Source organism: Crocuta crocuta, unplaced genomic scaffold, assembly GCF_008692635.1.
Source record: "Crocuta crocuta isolate KB4526 unplaced genomic scaffold, BGI_CrCroc_1.0 scaffold465, whole genome shotgun sequence".
Classification (NCBI taxonomy): Eukaryota; Metazoa; Chordata; class Mammalia; order Carnivora; family Hyaenidae; genus Crocuta; species Crocuta crocuta.
The window spans coordinates 1,154,779-1,176,615 of record NW_027528912.1 but is presented as its reverse complement, the minus strand read 5'-3'; the positions used below and the strand labels follow the sequence as shown (position 1 = coordinate 1,176,615).

The 21,837-nt window shown below is 38.6% G+C and overlaps 1 protein-coding gene and 1 pseudogene across 2 annotated transcripts in view; both read left to right on the top strand.

The window, feature by feature from the left end:
* ST18 (ST18 C2H2C-type zinc finger transcription factor) overlaps positions 1-21,837 on the top strand; it is a 110,030-nt gene that overhangs the window by 18,830 nt on the left and 69,363 nt on the right. The window contains exon 4 of one of the 2 annotated variants that reach the window (XM_077757097.1): positions 16,893-16,979. The exons of the other annotated variant lie outside the window; for it this stretch is intronic. Within the exon in view, the coding sequence (XP_077613223.1) occupies positions 16,893-16,979 (87 nt within the window). The remainder of the gene's footprint in view (positions 1-16,892; positions 16,980-21,837) is intronic. 2 annotated transcript variants of the gene reach the window in all.
* LOC144225835 (large ribosomal subunit protein uL23 pseudogene) lies at positions 9,744-15,650 on the top strand (annotated as a pseudogene).

Sequence of the window (21,837 nt, the reverse complement as noted above, 5' to 3'; positions counted from 1 at the left end):
CACCCTGGTTCTCAGCCTGAGGCACAGGAGCGCAGTCTCATCTGTGAAGGAGGCACTTTGGAGACGTTTCTCAAAGTTTGGGTGGGAGATGCATTCTAGGGACTTGTTTCAAAATCAGGATGAGCGGAGTGTAAGGAAATGTGTAAGGAAAGGACTGCAGTATGTCCCTGAGGGCACACTCCCCATCACCTTTGCCCTGTGGGGGGGCACAAAGTAGACTCTGTTCTTCTGGGTTAGCCCAATGAGAACAGAGAGAATTTAGACTCCAGGCCCCTCAGGGTGTTTGCGGTCATTGCTCTGGAGCTTCCGAGGACCTCGTGTCCTTGTAGACGGGAGCTAACACAAAGCCTGCAGACTGTCCTGCAGGATCACCAAGTCTGGGCTCCTTGATGTAATGACCTGCAGTTTCATTCTGCCATGATCTTTTTTTAAAATGTTTTATTTTATTTGTTTTGAGAGACAGAATGTGAGCAGGGGAGGGGCAGAGAGAGAGGGAGACACAGAATCCCAAACAGGCTCCAGGCTCTGAGCTGTCAGCACAGAGCCCGATGCAGGGCTGCAACCAACAAGCTGAGAGATCATGACCTGAGTGAAGTAGGATGCTCAATCTACTGAGCCACCCAGGCACCCCTGCCCTGATCATTTTTTTAAAATTTTTTTTATAGTTTATTTATTTTTGAGACCGAGAGAGACAAAGCATGAGTGGGGGAGGGGCAGAGAGAGAGGAAGACACAGAATCGGAAGCAGGCTCCAGGCTCTGAGCTGTCAGCACAGAGCCTGATGTGGGGCTCGAACCCATGAACCATGAGATCTGACCTGAGCCGAAGTCAGACACTTAACCAACTGAGCCACCCAGATGCCCCCATTTTTAAAGAAGTTTGGCATCCCGACCCGACATGCTTCCTGATTTCCTCTGACTTCTTTGTATCGTCTTAGTTCTCATTGATAGGTCCCCCTCAAGACCCCAGACTCTAAACACGGATCCCCCCAGGTGTTTTGTTTTGTTTTGTTTTCTATTTTCTGTTGAATGAGATCTTTTGGGGATCTCATTCAGGCTTTTAATACATTTACACAAAAATAAACCTTTCTTCTCTAAACTTTAGACACCAACTTTGTAGTCAACATCTCCAAATGGATCTCTAATGTGTATCTTGAACTTAATAATCCAAAACTGAACTCATGACCTTCTATAAACTAGACACACCCACAGCTCTGTCCATATCAGTAACCAGTAACCGGGGAGGTACAAAAGCCCTAGAGCCACCCTTGACCTTGGCCTTTCGCTTCACACTCTAAATGCAATCTCTGGGAACATTCTTACGACTTGACTTTCAAGATAGACCCACAATTTGACCCCTTCTCACCACCTCCACTGCTATTTCTAGGCTCCCAAGCTATCACTGTTCACTTGAGTTCTTAAAATAACCTCCTCACTGGTTGTCTTCCCTCCATCATTAGCAACTTGCAGTTTTCTCCACAAGGCAGCCAGAATGATCTTGTTAAAGTGAAACTCAGATCATGTCAGCTCTCTTCTCAAAACCTTCCAGTGGGTTTCCCCTTTCGCAAAGGAAAGAAAAAATTCTTACTCTGACTGGTCTCTCTGACCTCTACATTGTCCCTCTTATACTTAGGCCCTTCCCTGGATCAGACCTATTGATGCCTCAGGCGTTTACATGCTGTTCTCATTGCCTAGAATGCTGTTCTTTGCACTGTTGCAAGTTTCTCTCCTTCCTTTGCTTCAGGTCTTTACTCAAATGCCTTTTATCAGCAAGGGCTTCCCTGACCTCAGCCTTTAAAATGCCCTCATTTCTCAGCTTTTCTCTATTCTCCTTCCCTGTTTTATTTTTTGTGGAAAAAAAAAAGAATACCTTTTAACATGAAGTACAACTACTTACAACTACCTATTACCTTGTTTCTAGTCTACCTCTTTTCAAAACATTGTTAACTTTTTTGAGAGCAGGAATTGAGGTCTTTTATTCCATTGATAATATCCCCAAATCTAGAATAGTGCCTGATGCACACATAAGGAGCTAATGAAGATCTTTGTTTAAGTGTATTCTGAGTGCTACGGAAAGCACTGAAAGAAGACAAGAACTCACAATTTTGGAAATAGTCTACAGGTTATGAAAACACAGTATAGTAGTTCCTATAAAATAGATTTATGTAAAGGAGCATAGTGGAATGAGCAGCGGATCCTGGTGGGGTTTGACCTGGGTTGGAAAGATAAGAGGGTATGCGCTCAGGCAACTCTTGTGGGCAGAGAGCGGGCACTCTGTAAGGAGGAATTAAATTCAACCAAATGGCGAAGTCTTCGATCAGCCTGGTTCTTGGCTTACTGTGGGTTTGGGTGGCTGGGGGTCAAAAGAAAAGGAATGGAAAAGAACAGAGGTTGCTCCTTGAGTATATATGGAAACCAATTCCCTCTGTTACTTCAAACCCACTTCTACTTGCCCATCCTGAACAAGATTGCCACCCCCTAAAGCAATGAAAAATCATGTATCAGAAGAAAGGTTATACTGTAAGACCCAATGTCTTTATTTTTTCCCATTTTTGTGCCTAATGAATTAAGCCTTGATATTGTTTATTTCTACATCTAAAACAAAGGCATAACTGTAAACCAAGCCTGAAAACGGGTTTTAACCTCATGATACCCGTTAATCAGGAAAACAGCCTTATAAATAACAATTCACAAGATGGCTTCCCAAAGCCCAGCCAACCAGTGTGTGGGTCAAATGGTGAATGAGTATATCCTGAGCCCTCCCATCCCTGAAGCATGACTGTCCACATTGTCTGCATGAGTGAACTGTGGCTCAGAACTGGGTTCCCAGTTGCTTTGCTGGTGTCAGGAAAGCAGTTTTGTAATATTCTGAATGAGAATATGAATTTAAAAAAGAAAAGGATTATGTGATGGAGGGTTAAATTTGAATGGAGGCACTGGCAAGATAGTGACTTGCTCCTACCCCTGCGGATGAGGGCATCTTACGAGTGGCCCATAGGGGTGGCCAGCCGGCTCGGTTGGGAGACAGGAGCACTGTGTTGTGACCAGGCCTGTGGGCACTGGGACAGTCTGGGGACAGAGGAAGGGCTCCTCAGAAACTCTGGTGGTAGATGGTAAGGAAGGCACAGGTACATGTAGAAGGGGCTGGGTTACAGGAAGCAAGGTGTGGGACTTGAAGGCTCATCGGCAGCTGCGTGTTTCTAAAGCAGGGACAGCCTTTCTGAGTAAGTTATGTCTGATTCAATTGGGCGCTTGGCTGCTAGTTAAACAGCTTGCAGAATTGTGTGTGTATCTGTATACACTTACACAGACTCACACACAGAGACATTACACATGCATTTATGTACATGTAATTATAACAACATATTAAAGTAGGTGACGCCCACTAACTCAGTACTCACTTTGCAATTTTAACCCTTGTTCCTCCTTTTAAGTGATAGTCCAGCATGGCAGCCAGTTCCGTGAAATGACTCATAATATGGCCTCATGAAGCTGAGAAGGATACATGAGAACATTCAAAATAATCAGACAATTCTGTGTCATAGCAAAGACCTTGTGCATGTCTGCAGGTTTCTATTATGTTAGTTCAGGGGACCAAGGCTGGAACCTAGATTCATGGACCAAATATCTGCATTCAGGTCAATGTCAAGAAATAAAATTGGCATTTCTGAGAGTAGTCATGAAACAGCCACATGCTCTTAAAAAGGCATCTGTCCTCGGAGTTACTCATATTACTTGGTAAAGTTCTGTCTTTGTATTTGTGCCTATTGGTGGGTATATCTTTCCCTCCTGTTGATGTGTCTGTGTCTCCCAGTCTTTCCCACTTTAGACTGCTCTCGTGTTTTTATTTCTGCTCATCTTTGATAATCAAATCGTCCTCTCCCCCATGCTTAGTTTCCTTCCTTTCCTCCCAGCCCAACTTCCAGACTTCTTTGTGATCTCTTCTAGCTCATTCTCTTTCCCCCTCTCTCAACTCTCCTTCTTTTCATAGTATTTGTCCTTCTGCAAATCTTTTTTCTACATGTCCACGCTAGGTCTACCCTACTTGGACTTGAGAGAAACATTCTTTTGAACACTGAAAAATATCTGTAATAGAAATCACAGGGGGAGTTGCCAGAAAAAAAAAAAGGTGACTAATCAAAGGGCCAACTTTGATAAACTCTGTTCCACATAAAAAAATAACATGATTCCCCTTCTTACTACAAAATAATACAAATATAAATAATACCTGGTATACGTATTCATATATAAATTTCATCTAGGAGTAGTGAATTAATACATTTCAAAGAAAAACAGGCACTCTATTAGCTTTTGATATGCAAGATGTGGTTATAATTATCCATTGTATGTAAAAATATTTAATTCTTACATCAAATTTTCAAACATATATTAAGCTTTATACTCAATAATCATTCAAAGCCTACTCTGTAGAGAGAATTCAGGAATGCACATCTTGGGAAAAAGACAATAAAGTGTTCATACTACAGAACAGAAGGACACCTCTACTTTATTCATTATGATACTAATGAAACCTTTGTGCTTCCTGATCTTCATTTAGAGCTCTACTAAATTAACTTGATTTTACTTATGTGGCCCTGGTTTGAGTGTTTCTGGGAGTGATTGACCCACAGATACAAAGAAGCTTCAAACCTCATCATTAGTTAATGGTTTTTACTTTGTAAATAAATCAGATCATTTTCATTAATAAGGCTATACCTGCATCACAAACATGTAGCACTTGATATTCAATGGATTTGGGCATGGTGCATAATAGAGGTAATTTTTGATGAAGTTGTCCACAATAAACATTTTTTTCCCCTCTGAGTTGTCTTGCAAGTTCACATGCTCTTGAATTTTTTTTTCACATACTCATGAGTTAAATATTAATTATCTTTGTTATTTTTGTTCAAAAGTAATTTTTTTTTTTGAGAGAGAGAGAGTGAAAGTGCAAGAGAGGGAGAGGGGCAGAGGGAGAGAGAAAGAGAATCTCATGCAGGCTACACACTCAGCAGGGAGCCTGATTCAGGGCTGGATCCCATGACCTGAGTTGAAATCAAGAGACACTCAACCAACTGAGCCCCCCAAGTGCCCCATTTTTGTTCAAAAGTAATTTTAAAGTGGACACTTTTTTATGTGTATTTTATAATCACTGTCACTTACTCCTTTCTGATGCTCCATTCAAAAATGCAGCTGAAGTGGAATTTTGCCAATGTCTGGCAGGAGGAAGGGTCTATATTCTATTCAGTACCGTCCATTAAACCCTAAAGGTCTCTTTCTGATTTTTAAATGACTGCAATTTACTTTGAACCCTAAGTTTAATGACAAAGTTAACTGTTTTTTTCTTTCCTTCGAAGTGTGCATGTAAGAGTTCTGTTTCTCTTCCAGCTGCAGAGAGCGCTTGCCCAGTGCCAAGATGATAAAAGCAAACACTTTATAACCTCTAGGAAGCCCCGGCCCATGCTCCACACACATACATAAAGTATAAATATGTAGAAGTAAAGTGTGAATAAGGTTTAAAGTCAGGGAGAAGATGTACAGGATGTCAGTCCTGACAAGACATTCACCAAACAAAATAAAATGGGATATTGATTAAATGGCAAGATGATTGAAGCTTTTCCACAGACTTCATGGAGGTGTTTTGAAAATAATATTAAGATACTCATATTTAAGATTTCTTTTTCTTTCAAGTTTGAAGTTTGGGGCTTAAAAACCATGTACCCCGGGAAGATCAGAGCCAGCAGGTATTGTTCCTTTCTAGAAAGTAAGGACACCCTGGAAGCCCAGGGGTCCTGCTGACCCAGCTCAGGGAAGTGGGAGGGGCCTGGGGCTGAGTGAGGACATCGCCCAACCCCCACTTCAGCCGCACCTAAGTGTTTTGCCCTTTAAATTTAACCATTTTTGAAAGCATTTTCTGCTAACAGAATTTCTGCTAGTAGCACAATTGCTATATACATTTATAAAATATGATGCTAAGAAAATTAAAGGAGAGTACACTTTATTTTCTTCTAAACCTAAGTATTTGTGAATATACCAAAAAATGAATATATGTGTTCTTATCATATACTAACATAAGGTACAAAAATACTGCATTTTTATCCCCATTATTATGGAATTTCACAGCTCTCATTATTCTAACTTATTTTGTTTTATTGGCTAGGAATAGAAGTTTCAAATAAAAGAATTCAGATTGTTGACTCATTAGTTACAGTAAAAAGAATCACATTGAACTCAATTCTACAAATGCATTTAACTTGAATTGTCACAATACTATTATTATTCAACCACATTTAATTCTTTTAGTAGATAGAATCGATAAAAAATACTATCATAGATCAATTAAGATGATGCAATAATCTTTTAAGGTCTTTTTTAAGTAGGGATTATTTAAAATATCTTCTCAAATATACTATTTTGATAAGATAAACATCCATGAACTATGTGAATTTCATTTTGTATTTCTTCAGGATTAAAATAAGATCCCCTACATTTCATTTTTCTTTTAGTTTTATACTGATATTTGACAAAATATAAAACCACATATATTTTTTATTTTATGTACTTACAAAAGCATTTTGAAGTATTAAAAGTTAAAAAAAGTTAATGTTTATTTATTTTTCAGAGACAGAGAGAATGAGAGAGGGAGACAGAGTGTGAGTAGGGAAGAAGCAGAGAAACAGGGAGACACAGCATCTGAAACAGGCTCTGAGCTGTTAGCACAGAGTCTGACTTGAGGCTTGAACCCAAGAACCATGAGATCATGACATGAGCTGAAGTCAGACGCTCAACTGACTGAGCCCCCCAGGTGTCCCCAAGCATTAATAAATTAAAATAACAGCCTGGCTTTGATGAAGCTACATTTCCTAGCAAACAACACCAAATCTCTTTCTGTACTTAAATTCTTTCTGAATTCTTTCAGTATCCTAATCCTGAAATCCACATAATGATCATCTCTTGCTGTCTTTAAATCTGATATTATCTTATTATATCCAATTTCTTTTGGGGGAAAATCTGTATAACCATCATATTATGTTTCTGAAAAGATCAATGAACTACTTATATATTGCATGGCTAAGCTGTTGCTATACAATAACTCCATTGTTTAGTCAATCTATAGGCAATTAAAAGAAGTTTGGTGGTTCCTACATTATTTACCTAAGGAATATCGTTCGCCTTTGGTTATACATAAGGAAATGTACATTTTATGTTACACCACAAAGTTTGGTGTACTATTTTGTGTTTTAATGAATGATTGACTGGTTCTTTCTTTAACATTTTTGGTTCACATGAGGATTGAATTATTTTTAAAATGGCATGATTTTTCTGTATTCTTGGAGAGCAGAGTTTGGAACTGATTGGGTCATAACATCATGGTCATTCTTTTTGATGCATCTCTTGGAGAAAGGCAATTCCCTAGGTTCATGTTTGCACTGACATCATTTTCATATGCTACCATCTGGGTGGAGTTGAACTTCAATGAATGTTTACTAAGCATGTTACTAAGACACAGGTCTTACACACAGGAGCTATAAGAGCAAACCAGAAATAGCCTCGTTCTCTTGCAGATGTTTCCAGGTTACAGGGTGAGACAGTTACAATTCAGAGGGGTAGGTTTTATGATTGTGGTAAGTGCCAAACACTGTGTGGGCAGAGGGGCGGTGAGCTCTGACAATGTTGCTGGAATGACATCCGGAAGTGGGTGTGTTCACCAGCCCAGAGGAGCAGTGGGAGGTCTGTGGGGAGTCTTCTTAGTGCCACTTACCTTTTACCTCACAATTCAGAGTAGGTTATTATTATTATTATTATTATTATTATTATTATTATTGCAATGTGGCTTTTACTGGAGTGACTATTTTATGAAAAAACTGTTGTGGGTTTAGACAATTAATCTATCATTCATAAAACTTAATCTCAATTAAATGAGGAAAGAAGCATCTATTAGCTCTGGCCTTATGGGGAAAAAATTCCCCCCTCTTATAAACCTGATATCATCAAATAACCTTGCCAGGAGAATCAGTGTTCCATGACAGCAAACCAGCCATTGATAAATAGCAACAACTTAGATGCTGAGTTTATGACATGAGTAATAGGAGAAGCTTAAATTATAGGTTTACTGTTGGGCACACTCTAGCTTGACACAGCTCTGTAAACACGAGCATGGTCATAAGTTTCCAAGAAATAGCTGAGAGCTGGTTCGTGAGCTTCAGGCACTATCCTCAAAGAATGAACAATATCTCTATACTCTTCCTTTTGTAAAAATAAATCTGCCATTTACAGTAGCTTTTAGGCTTTCTCAGAATCATGAGACCCATTTCAAATGAAGACAAGATTTTTCACTTGCCCACAGGGTCCAGTCTCCTGATTTCCTAAAAGTGCAGTCGAGTAGCTACTGAGGTGGAGTGTTGGGGTGGAGGGTTTCAGGAAAGCAAGTGACAATGCCTCAAATTTAAAAAAAAAAATCTGCAGAGAAAATATAACATTGCATCAGATGTACCATCATGTCTGGGGTAAAAATTCCTGCACATTTTCCTATATTCTTACCAGCAATGATTTAGGCATTTAGGGTAATCTGTTCATTTTGTGAAAACTACACTGGAAAAATATTGAAAACCCAATTTTCTAGTGCATAATATTAAGATTCCCTTTTCTTTTCTTTTCTCTCTCTTTTTTAAATGAGGTTCTTAGGCTTCAGTAGGTGGTGTTTTATATCACCAAAAGGAAGTTTGTCTGTTGAAACACAGGGACAAGACCATCTACCCTGTCTACCTCTTCTCTGACCTACAGTCTCATATATTCCTGTGTCCCTCATTTCAAACATAATTATATAGTCTCTCTTGTCAGTATTTTCATCTCATGTGTTTCCTTTCTCTCCTGAGGTTAGATTATGAGTTCTTAACAGAGATCATGTTTCACACTTTTGTATATTTTATTCTACTGAGCTAATAACAAGCTCCTTGAAAAAGTCACTGAAATATGTTGATTTTTCCAAATTTTAAAATTGAATACAGAATAATGCTCACCATGAATGGATATCCCAATGGAGTGATGTGAAAAACATATGTCAAAACAATACACTGTGTTGTCAAATAAACTAACATGTTTTTTATGATCAGTCTTTCAAGTAAAAAAAATCAATGTTCCTGGTTTTCTAAGTAATAGTGAATTGTGCCTTCATCTTCTTGCCTCAATGGAGTCAAGAGCAAAGCTACATACTGCAGCCAAGACCAAGAATTCTCTCAGAACAAAAATTGCAAGAGGGACTGGAGTTCTGTAGGTCAAGGGTGAGCTTCGCACCTACCAGCACTTCCAGCCTAGCCACCAGCACCCCCCTTCAGCCCCCAGGGCTAATCTCATCAGTTCTTACCCAACATTAGATCCCCTGAGACATGAATGTGAAACACAATGTTTTGTTTAGTTTTGTTTTGTTTTCAGTGGGCAGGGAGACACGCTCATGGGAACAGCATCTGTGAGAAGCAAAGGCAGCAGGAGTGCACATGGGGAGAAACTGAATTGCAATGCAGTTGCTGCAAAAGCCTGGGCCATTTCTACTGAGAGCTCTGAGATTACTCTTCAGAGTTTGTCCTTCCTTAAGGCAAGGGTGCATGTGGGCTGCTCCTATGGGGATGTGATTGGAGTTAGTTAGTTCTCTAAGGACAATTCCTCTAGATTCAGCTAAGATCCATTAGATTACAGCACTTTCACTAGGTGGGGGAAATGAATACCTTAATCCTGAAGTGGAGAGCGGGTAATGGCATACCATGGTAACCACTACAGTGTACATGTCACAGTGCAATCCAACTGCTTCATGTATTAAGTTTAATTTCTCCTTACTCTTCTAGCCATTCCCTTCATCCTTGCCAAGTACATCTGCTTATATAGATGGCTTACTTGATGGCATGACTCAGACCTCCCTCTTTAAGGGATCTGAGCCCCAGGTCACCATAACATTCAGATTCTCTGTGTGTTGCACATGTTGATTCGTTGGCCAGGTTTGGCTACGAAAATCCAGGAGACACCTCAGTGGACCACTTGGGTGCTAATTGTATTCTTCTGTGTCCTGAAAATGTAAAGCAACCTCACTACTCCCAGTGATCAGAGTCCATTACTCCTGGCAAGATGATGACTCTTCTTTGCCTGCTGATATCCCAGCATAAGAAGCCCAAGTGACTGAGAGGCATTTGGGGCTTAAAGCTTGATAGGACTTTTACTATGTTCCCTGATGTAAGCATTCTCCTGTTGGGGACCAAGATCATCAGACCCACACAGACTAGATTTGGGGTAAGGGATGTATAAGTCCTTCAAGTTGGCGACTGGAAGTTATGGTACACCAAGCCACTCCTCTTGGTTCTTGGACCCATATATTCAACTATCAAGGACATAACATTATACAACAATCATTAAACCTGCATATTGCCAGGGGCACTTGTGTGGCACAGTTAGGTGGCTGACTCTTGATTTTGGCTCAGGTCATGATCTGACAGTTTGTGAGTTTGAACCCTGTGTTGGGCTCTGCAGAGACAGTGCAAATTCTCTGTCTCCCTCTCTTACTGCCCCTCCCCTCCTCAAAATAAATAAACAATCATTTTTAAAAAGTGTATATTGCCAGTAGACATGCTTACCATGACCAGGTGCCCCGCCATGGCCCTAAAGCCAGTGGGTGGTGTGCCCTGGCCCAGTGGTTGTATGCAGTCCACACAGGAGACATCCCTTGAATGTCTGGCTTTGTATGAGGGCTTGTGTTTTTTCAGTCCCAAGGGACTGAAACATTGTAGAGCTAATTCTTGGTAGGCTACCATCTTCAGAGCACTGAACAGACAGCAGACTAAAACACTCTTTCAGTCTTCCTGCATCCACCCCTTGAAGCCTAGGAGAGAGCTGTTCACCTAATACATAGAAATAAACACAGAATCAAGCAAAATGAAGACACAAGAATATGCTCCAAACAAAAGAACATGATAATATCCCTGAAAAAACAAACAACAAACAAAAAAACCCACAAAAAATCTTTAAAGGAAGATAAGTAATTTACCTGATTAAAAAAATCAAAGTAATGATCATTAAGATGCTCATCAATCTTGGGAGAAGAATTGATGGACACAGAGAGAACTTCAACAAAGAGATAGAAGCTGTAAGAAAGAACCAAACTGAAGCCACAGACTGAAGAATACAATAACTGAACTGAAAAATACACTAGAGGGGTTCAACAGCAGCCTGGGTGAAACAGAAGAAAGGATCAGTGACCTGGAAGACATGGCAGTGGAAATCACCCCAAACAGAGCAACAAAGAGAAAAAAGAATTTTAAAAGATGAAAATAACTTAAAGGATTTATAGGACAACATATAATAACAGCATTCCCTTCTAGGGGTCTCAAAAGAAAAGAGAAAAAGGGACAGAAAACTTATTTGAAGAAATAATGACTGAAAACATCCCTAACCTGGGGAAGGAAACAGATAGATCCATGAAGTCCACAGAGTTTCAAATAAGATGATCCACCCCAAGATATATCATAATTAAAAAGTCAAAGATTAAAGATAAAAATAGAATCTTAAAACAGCAAGAGAAAAACAACTTGCTATGTACAAAGCAACACCCATAAGACTACGAGCAGATTTTTTCAACAGAAACTTTGCAGCCCAGGAAGAAGTATCATGATATATTAGAAATGCTGAAAATAGAGGCACCTGGGTGGCTCAGTTGGTTAAGTGTCCAACTTCAGCTCAGGTCATGATCTCAAGGTTTGTGGGTTTGAACCCTGTGTCAGGCTCTGTGCTGACAGCTAGCTCAGAGTCTGGAGCCTGTTTCAGATTCTGTATCTCCCTCTCTCTCTGACCCTCCCCTGCTCTCTGACCCTCCCCTGCTCACTCTCTCTCTCTCTCTCTCTCAGAAATAAATAAAACATTTCTAAAAAATTTTTTAAAGAAATGCTGAAGACAAAAACTTCCAACCAAGGATATTATACTTGTAAGGTTAACAAAATTGAAAGAGAGATAGACTGTTTTCTAGACAAGGGGAAACTAAAGTAATTCATCACCATTACATTTGCCATACAAGAAATGTTAAAGGGACTTCTTTAAGCTGAAAGAAAGGGTACTAATTAGTAACAAGAAAATGTATGGAGGTAAAAGCTCACTGGTAAAGGTAAATATATAGTAAAGTCAGTAATTACTTATAAAGCTAATATGCAGGATAAAAGACAAGAGTGTTAAAAAAAAGTAACTATAAAAATAAAAATTAAGAAACAAAAAATTAAAAAATAAAACAGACATCAGAAATACAAAATGTGGCAGTGGTGAATAAAAACGTAGTTTTAGAATGTGTTCAAACTTAACTTTCTATCAACTTAAAATAGACCAGTATATATAAGCTGATATATGCAAGCATCATGGTAACCACAAAGCAAAAACCTATAGTAGATACACAGGAAACAACGATACTGCAATCTAAAAAAAACACCAAAGAAAGGAATCACACCACAATGGAAGAAAACAAGAGAAGAAGAAAGGAACAGACAGAAACCACAAAAACAGCCAGAAAACAGTGAACAAAATGGCAGTAAGTACATACCTATCTATCATTACTTTAAATGTAAATGGGCTAAATACTCCAATCAAAAGGCAAAGAGTGGATAAAATGGATAAAAAAACAAGACCCATCTTTATTCTGCCTATAAGAGACTTACCTCAGATGTAAGAAAACACACAGACTGAAAGTGAAGTGATGGAAAAAGATGTTTCATGCAGATTGAAACCAAGAAAAAAAGAGTTGGGGTAACTATACTTATTTCAGACAAAATAGACTTAAAAGAAAATATAACAAGAAAATATCACATTTATAAGCAAATAAAATATAACATTTATAAATGTTTATACATCATACATAAGAGCACCTAAATATGCAAAGCAAATATTAACAGACCTAAAAAGAGGAATCAATGACAATACAATAGTAGTAGGGGACATTAACACCCAACTTACATCAATGGATAGGTCATCCAGACAGAAAATAAAAAAGGAAACATTGACACATTAGACCAGATGGACTAAACAGAACATTCCATCCAACAGCAGCAGAATACACATTCTTCTCAAGTGCACATGGAACATTCTCCAGGATAGATCAAATGTTAGGCCACAAAATAAGTCCAAATAAATTTAAGAAGATTGAAATAATATCAAGCACCTTTTCAAACCACAGTGGTATGAAACTGGAAATCAATCACAGAAAATAAGCTGGGAAAAATCACAAATTAAACAACATGCTACTAAATAATCAATGGGTCAATGAAGAAATCAAAGGAGAAATAAAAAAATACCTGAGACAAGTGAAAAGGAAAATACAACTTACCAAAATCTATGGGATGAAGCAAAGGCAGTTTTAAGATGGAAATTCATTGCAATTCAAGCTTACATCAAGAAAGAAGAAAAATCTCAGGTAAATGATCTAACTTTACACTCAGAATCTCAAATAAACTAACTTTACACCAAAAAGAATGAGAAAAAGAGGAAACAAATGAAGGCCAAAGTTAATGGAAAGAAAGGAAATAATAAATATCAGAGCAGAAATAAATGGAATAGACACCAAAAAGACAATAGAAAAGACCAATGAAACTGAGAGCTGGTTCTTTGAAAAGTTAAACAAAATTAACAAACTCCTAGCTAGACTTAATAAGAAAAAAAGAGAAGGCTCAAATAAATGTCAGAAATGAAAGAAAGGAAGTTACAACTGATACCAAAGTAATACAGAGGATCATAAGAGACTACTGTGAACAATTATATGACAACCTAGAAGAAATGGATAAATTCTTAGAAACATAAAATCATCCAAGACTGAATAATGAAGAAATAGAAAATTTGAATAGACCAATTTTCAAGGATTTGGAAGCAGTAACCAAAACCTCCCCCCCAAAAACAAAAGTCCAGTGCCAGATGGCTTCACTGGTGAATTCTACCAAATATTAAAAAAAGATTCAATAGTTATTCTTCCCAAATTTTTCAAAACATTGAAGAGAATGAAGTATTTCCAAACTTATTTCACAAGATCAGCATCACCTGGCTACAAAAAAGCGGAAAAGGACAACACACAATAAAAGAAAATTAACAGGCAAATATCCCTGCTAAACACAGATGCAAAAATTCTCAACAAATATGTCAGCAAACTGAATTCAACAATACATGAAAAAGGTTGTATACTGTGATCAAGTTGGCTATATTTCAGGAATGCCAGGATGGCTTACCATCCACAAATAAATCCATGTGGTACACTACATTAACAAAATGAGGGATAAAAAATGTTATGATCATTTCAATCAATACCAAAAAAAGCATTTGAAAAAATTTAACATCCATTTATGCTAAAAATGTTCAACAAAGCAGATATGGAAGGAATGTACTTCAACATAATAAAGGTCATACACAACTAACATCATACTCAATAGTGAAAAACTGAGAGCTTTTCCTTTAAGATCAGGAACAGGGCAAGGTCGTCCACTCTCACCGCTTTTATTCAATCTAGTCGTGGAAGTCTTAGCCACAGCAATCACACAATAAAAATAAATAAAAAGCACCCAAATTGGTAAGAAAGAAGTTAAACTGTCACTATTATCAGATGACATGATACTATACATAGAAGACTTTTCTAAAGGCTTCACCAAAAAACTTAGAACTAATAAATTCCATAAAGTTGGAGGATACAAAATCAACATACAAAAATCTGTTGTGTTTTTATACACTAACAACAAACTGTCAGAAAGAGAAATTTAAAAACATTCTTACAATTGCATTAAAAAGTACCTAGGAATAAATTTAACCAAGGATATGAAACACCTGTACTCTAAAGCTATAAGACATTGATGAAATAAATTTAGGAAGAACAAATACATGGAAAGATATTCTATGCTCATGGACTGGAAGAATTAATATTGTTAAAATGTTCATGCTACAAAGCAGTCTACAGATACAGAGCAATCCCTATCAAAATTCCAATGGCATTTTCCACAGAAATAGAAAAAGACAATCCTAAAATTTATATGAACCACAAAAGAAACTGAATAGCCAAAGCAATCTTGATAAAGAAGATTAAAGCTGAAGGCATCACACTCCTTGATTTCAAACTATATTACAATGCTATAGTAATCAAAACAGTGTGGTATTGGCATAAAAATAGAAACATTAGCTTTTCACGAAGATGGCCCGAAGCCGAAGAAGGAAGCCCCTGTCCCTCCCAAAACTGGAACCAAAGCAAAGTCTTTAAAGGCCAAGAAAGCAGTGCTGAAAGGCATCCACAGTCATAAAAAAAAAGAAGATCTGTACATCATCTACATTCCAGTGGCCCAAAACAGTGCATCTCCAAAGGCAGCCCAAATATCCTCAAAAGAGCGCCCCCAGGAGAAACAAGCTTGACCACTATGCCATCATCAAGCTCTGCCTGAGTATCGAGTCAGCCATGAACAAAACAGAAGACAACAACACATTTGTGTTCATTGTGCATGTCAAGGCCAACAGGCACCAGATCAAACAGGCTGTGAAGAAGCTCTATGACATTGACGTGGCCAAGGTCAACACTCAGATCAGGCCTGACTGAGGAAAGAAAGCTTATGTTTGACTGGCTCCTGACTCTGATGCTTTGGATGTTGCCAACAAAATTGCGATCATCTAAACTGAGGCCAGCTGGCTATATCTAAATATAAATTTTTTCACCAAAAAAAAAAAAAAGAAGAAGAAACATTGATCAATGGGACAGAATGTAGAGCTCATAAATAAACCCACACATATATGGTGAATTAATTTATGACAAAGGAGACAATAATATGCAATGGAGAAAGATCAATCTCCTCATACATAGTATTGGGCAAACTGGACAGCCACATGTAAAAGAATGAAACTGGACCACTATCTAATACCATATGCATTAACTTAAAATGGATTAAAGACTTGGATATATGTCCAATACCCACAAAACTCCTAGAAGAAAACATAGGCAGTAAGATCCTTGGCATTGCTCTTGGTGATACTTTTTGGATCTGACTCCAAAGGCAATGGCGACAAGATTAAAATAAATAGCACTACATCAAACCAAAAAGCTTCCATACAATGGAGAAAAAAATCAGGAAAACATAAAGGCAACATCCTCAGTGGAAGAAGATATTTGCAAATCATATATCTGCTAAGGGATTAATATCCAAAAATATAAAGAACTCTTACAACTCAATACCAACAACAATAACAACAACAAAATACAAACCATCTGATTGAAAAATGGGCAGAGATCTGGATAGACATTTTCCCAAAGATATATAGTTGGCCAACAGACATATGAAAATATGTTCAACATCACTCCTCAGTAAAATAAAATCAAAATCACAATAAGATATCATCTCCTACCCACCAGGATGGCTATTATCAAAAAGACATGAAATAACAAGGTGAGGATGCGGATAAAAGTGAATGTTTGTGCACTGTTGGTGGGAACGTAAATTTGTGGATCCCCTATGGAAAACAGAGAGGAGAGTCCTCAAAAAAAATTTTTTTTAAACTATCATATATTCCAACAATTCCACTTCTGGGTATTTATTTGAAGAAAACCAAAAATAATTATTTGAAAAGATATATGTACCTCTATGTTCATTGCAACACTATTCACAATAGCCCAGATATGGAAACAAAGTGTCTGTCAATGAATGAATGGAGAAAGAAGATCTCTCTCTCTCTCTCTCTCTCTCTCTCTCTCTCTCACACACACACATACACACACACATAATGGAATACTATACTACTCAGCCATAAAAAAAAAGAATAAAATCTTGTATTTGTAACAACATGGATGGACTTTGAGGGTATTATGCTAAGTGAAATAAGTCAGATGGAGAAAAACAAATGCCATATGATTTCATCTTGGCAGGGTATCACCTCCAAAGGTAGCATTTCAGCTATGCCTTCAAGAAGCCATTGTATCACTTCATCAGGCCAGCCATTTCTGCAGTGTGTGGTAAGTGATAATAACAGTGTTTCCAACTATTTTGTTCCCATAGCCATCTTCTTAACAGGGTCTCTTGGTCCAATGAGATGTATAAGAATTTTTGTTGGTGGAACAAACATTCTGTAAGCCCTCAGAGAGTGGTGCTGTGAGGCTCTGAAGGCAAGAAAAGCAGATCCATATCCAACATATGTGTCTGTCCCAGTCAAGTTAAATTGCTGCCCCAACCAGAATGAGAAGGGCCCACTGGCTGGTTGGTCTTCTCAAGGGGTGGTATCATACTGGTTGTGTGCCATTTATTTCCTTTGCTGACAGATTGGACATTGGGCTGTGAGAGTAGCTAAATCAGTCTTGGTGAGAATCCATGTTTTTGGTCTATTCAGTGCCTCATCCCCCGCCCCTGAGTCTACTCTATGAGTGACTCCATTGCAACAGCACCTGAAAGCTAAAGACAGAGCCTGGCTGATGCCTGACCAGGCCATTATGTCTGGATAGTGGTTTAATGCTTATTCCCTGGTATGTGCTCTGTGGTGGGTGTCATCGCATGAGACAAAGGCCTTCAACTTTCATCCTAACTTTCATAACTCCACTCACATGCCTTTTCCTCAGACCTTCTTGTTCCTGGTCTTCCAGCTAAACCATTCATCTCTGTCCCCACCTGACTAACTAAACTATTCACTTTACCTATGGGTACATGTATTTCCTTACCTTGGCAACTTCCCTCTTCATGCAAAGCAAGGACCAGTTGCATCACTGCCCTGTCCTGTAGCTCTGCCCACTGTGAAGATTTCTTCTCTCTGTCCTTTCAGAGCCGCCCATAAGGGGTGACCTGCAGACGATTTTCCAATTGCACTCAGATGCTGAGCCAACTCACTTATAAATCAGGTTCATCCTCTTCCTTTGTATCTGATATCAGGACCCTACATGTGGCTCATCTGTGGCTATTGAGAGTGAGGTGCTGCCACCATAGTGGTGAGTGTTATGGAGGTCTGATCGCTCATCTTGCTTGTTTCCTTTAGACTTGCTTTAGCCTAATGTTGGACTTTCCATCTTATGATGGGTTACTTCTATGCCTGCTGGACATCATGACTTGGTAGGTCTAACAGAAATCAGTTCACGATGGCCATCTCTGGCCTCAAGTTCAGGGATCCTATCTCCACTGGAGCTGTTTTCTGAGAATTTCTAATTCCTTGCTGCAGTGTTATGGCCCTCCTCCAGGAACCTGTGTGTCTATGTTGTGTTTCTTCCATCAGATCTTGCCATGAACTCCGTTAGTATCTTTGTCTTTTGTCACAGATATCTCTAAACATACCGTAGGCTCTATTGGGTATTATGTCCAACCAGCAAGGTTATCCACTGTGTAGCCTGTGTGGCCTGCAGCACTTTCAAAGCTTTCCATCTCCCTTTTCACTCAATGCATGGGTCAGAATAATATTCCCAAGTGTGTGTGGAGTACGCTGTCCCCTAAACCTAAAGAAGCCAATCTAGCATTTTGCTTCCTTCTCAGTGGTGGAAAGTGTGAGATGTGATAAATTGTGCTTTATTGTAAATGGGCACATCCAGAATGCTCCAGTCCCCCAAACTCCTAAAAACTTCACTGATATGGTGTGCCTCTGAATCTTTGTTGGTTTACCTTATACCCTCTGGAACACAGACGTCTCGCCAAAGCTTCCAAATACTTGCTACTTCCTGACTATCTGTTCTTGGTAACATGTTGTCAACATAATTTACCAATGTGAAATGTTGTGGGATATCTAGATTACTCAGGTTCCTTCACCCTGTACTATGTTCAAGGGCAGTAGAATTTGCTCAGTCTTCACCAAGACTTTAGAGCGACACCCTTTTCCTTATCATTGGAATGCTAACTGGCCTGGTTCTTCTCTCTGATAGAGATGGGAAATAAATTTGCCATGTCAGTGACTGCAAAACACATATTTGAGTCTGTGTTAATCTACTAAAGCAAAGATTCCATTTTTGGTCTAGCTGCTGCAGTTACAACTATTATTTGTTTGAGCTTGTGGTAGTCTGCTGTTAATCACCAGGAACATTCTTATTAGAATCTGCACTGGTGAATTTAATGGAAAAATTATAGGGACCACTGACCATACATCCTCTAAGTTTAAGGATGACACTAATCTTTACTATTCTTTCTAGAATATAAGATTTTGGATTTACTATTTTGGGGATGGGAAGAGAGAAGTTTTAGAGGATTCTACTTATTGTTATCACTTTATTAGCCAAGAAACCAATATATATTTTTGCAGTTCTTTGGAGTTGAAAGAGCCTGAACACCTCTTCATTTATGTTCTTTTGTAAGTGCTCGTGCACATCTTTTGCCCACTTTTTAAAATTGATTGTCATTTTCTTATTTATTTGCAAGAAATACTTATATATTCTGTATGTAAGGTTTTTTTTTTTTAAAGCAAAGACAAATTGCAAATACCTTCTCCCATTGAACGGATTACTTTTTCTACTCTCTTTTAGTCTTTTCAATCCATAATTCTTCTGGAATTGTTTGCTGTATATGCTATAGCGTAGAAGTCAAGACATTTTATTTCCAGATAGATATTGAATTGACTCAGTGCCGTTCACTGAGGAAACAATCCTTTTCTCAATGATGCCTTTGTCCAAAATTGACCATATAAGTGTGAGCCTATTTCTGGACCCGGTGGATAGAATATCTGTTGTGTTACATTGGTCTATTTGTTTATGCTTGCATCACAACACTCTATGTTGAGTACTATAGATAATTTATATGATAAATATAAATTATTTGACATTTAGAACTATAAGTCTTTCAACTTTGTTGTTTTTGTCAAGATGGTGTATGTATGCTCTTTCCATTTTCATAGAATTCATAATTCTAAAATTAACTTGTTAACTTCTACTTTTAAGTTAATTTATTGAGAGAGAGAGCACACATGTGAGCAGGGGAGGGCAGAGAGAGAGGAAGGGAGAATCCTAAGTAGGCTCCGCACTGTGATCGCAGAGCTCAACGGGGGGCTCGATCTCACAAACCGTGGGATCATGACTTGAGCCGTGACCAAGAGTTGAATGCTTAACCTACTGAGCCACCCAGGTGCCCCTTAACTTGTTAGTTTCTAAAAAAATTATTTTTGGAACATTGTTTGAGATTTCATTGAATCTAATAGATAAATTTGGGAAGAATTGAAATCTTCTGAGTCTTTTATTCCATGCACATCTTATATTTCACTCTTTAGTTGTTTAATTTTCTTTAAATGTTGTTTTGTGTAAGTTTTATGCATCTTTTTTAGATTCCTTCCTAAGTATTTTATACATCTGCATTATAAATGGTTTTATTTTTTAACTTTTTTCTAATTAAAAAATTTTTTTTATTTGAGAGAAAGATAGTGAGTGGGAGAGAAGGGCAGAGGGAGAGANTATTTTTTTTAATAGTTTATTGTCAAGTTAGTTTCCATATAACACCCATTGCCCATCCCCACAGGTGCCCTCCTTCATGCCCATCCCCCCATTCCCTCCCCCGCCCATATCAGCCCTCGGTTTGTTCTCGGCATTCAAGAGTCTCTCATGGTTTGCCTCCCTCCTTCTCCCCCACTATTTTTCCTCCTCTCCTCCCCCATGNATCTGAAACAGGCTCCAGGCTCTGAGCTGTCAGCACAGAGCCCGACGCGGGGCTCGAACCCACAAGCCGTGAGATCATGACCTGAGCTGAAGTCAGACGCTTAACCGACTGAGCCACCCAGGCGCCTCGAGAGGATCTTAAGTAGGCTCCATGCTCAGCACAGAGCCTGATGTGGGCTTGATCCCATGACCCTGGGATCATGACCTGAGCCTAGACTCTCAACCAGCTGAGCTACCCAGGTGGTCCCTCTAATTTTTTATTGATGCTTTATAGAAGCTCAAGTAATTTTTAATGACTTCATTAAATGAGCTTTCTTATTTTGATATTTTATCTGTAGATTCTTTTGGATTTTCCTTAAATAAAATCATGTCTCTGAAAATTAATAATAATTTAATTTCTTTTTCTTTTTCAATTATCATACCGTTGATTTTTTCTGCCAATCATCTTAATTCAAATTTATGCATCTTGGTTCCTTTCCACAAGTCTGTGGTGTTCTTCCTTATTTTTTTTAATAGTTTATTGTCAAGTTAGTTTCCATATAACACCCATTGCCCATCCCCACAGGTGCCCTCCTTCATGCCCATCCCCCCATTCCCTCCCCCGCCCATATCAGCCCTCGGTTTGTTCTCGGCATTCAAGAGTCTCTCATGGTTTGCCTCCCTCCTTCTCCCCCACTATTTTTCCTCCTCTCCTCCCCCATGGTCCTCCGTTAAGTTCCTCCTCATCCTCCTATACATGCAAACATATGGTATCTGTCCTTCTCTGCCTGACATATTTCGCTTAGCATAACACCCTCAAGGTCCATCCATGTTGCTACACATGGCCAGATTTCATTGTATTCCATTGTATAGATAAACCACATCTTCTTGAACCATTCGTCAATTGATGGACACTTAGGTTCTTTCCATGTTTTGGCTATTGCTGAGAGTGCTGCTATGAACATTGGGATACATGTGCCCCTATGCATCAGCACTCCTGTATCCCCTGAGTAAATTCCTAGGAGTGCTATTGCTGGGTCATAGGGGAGTTCTATTGTTAATTTTTTGGTGTTCTTCCTAATTAAAAGAAATCCATAGGAATACCTGCTATGAATATTCCATAGGAATGGAACATATAAATAATTTCCATGGGCTCAGGGATTCATAACTTCCAATGATTTTTCTATTTTACTTTTTGAGGTGAGTGCACTCAGAGTATAACCTGCATTTTTAAGTTTGTTACATGTCCTCTTGTAACTTGCATTGAGAATTTATTACTGTGGAATAT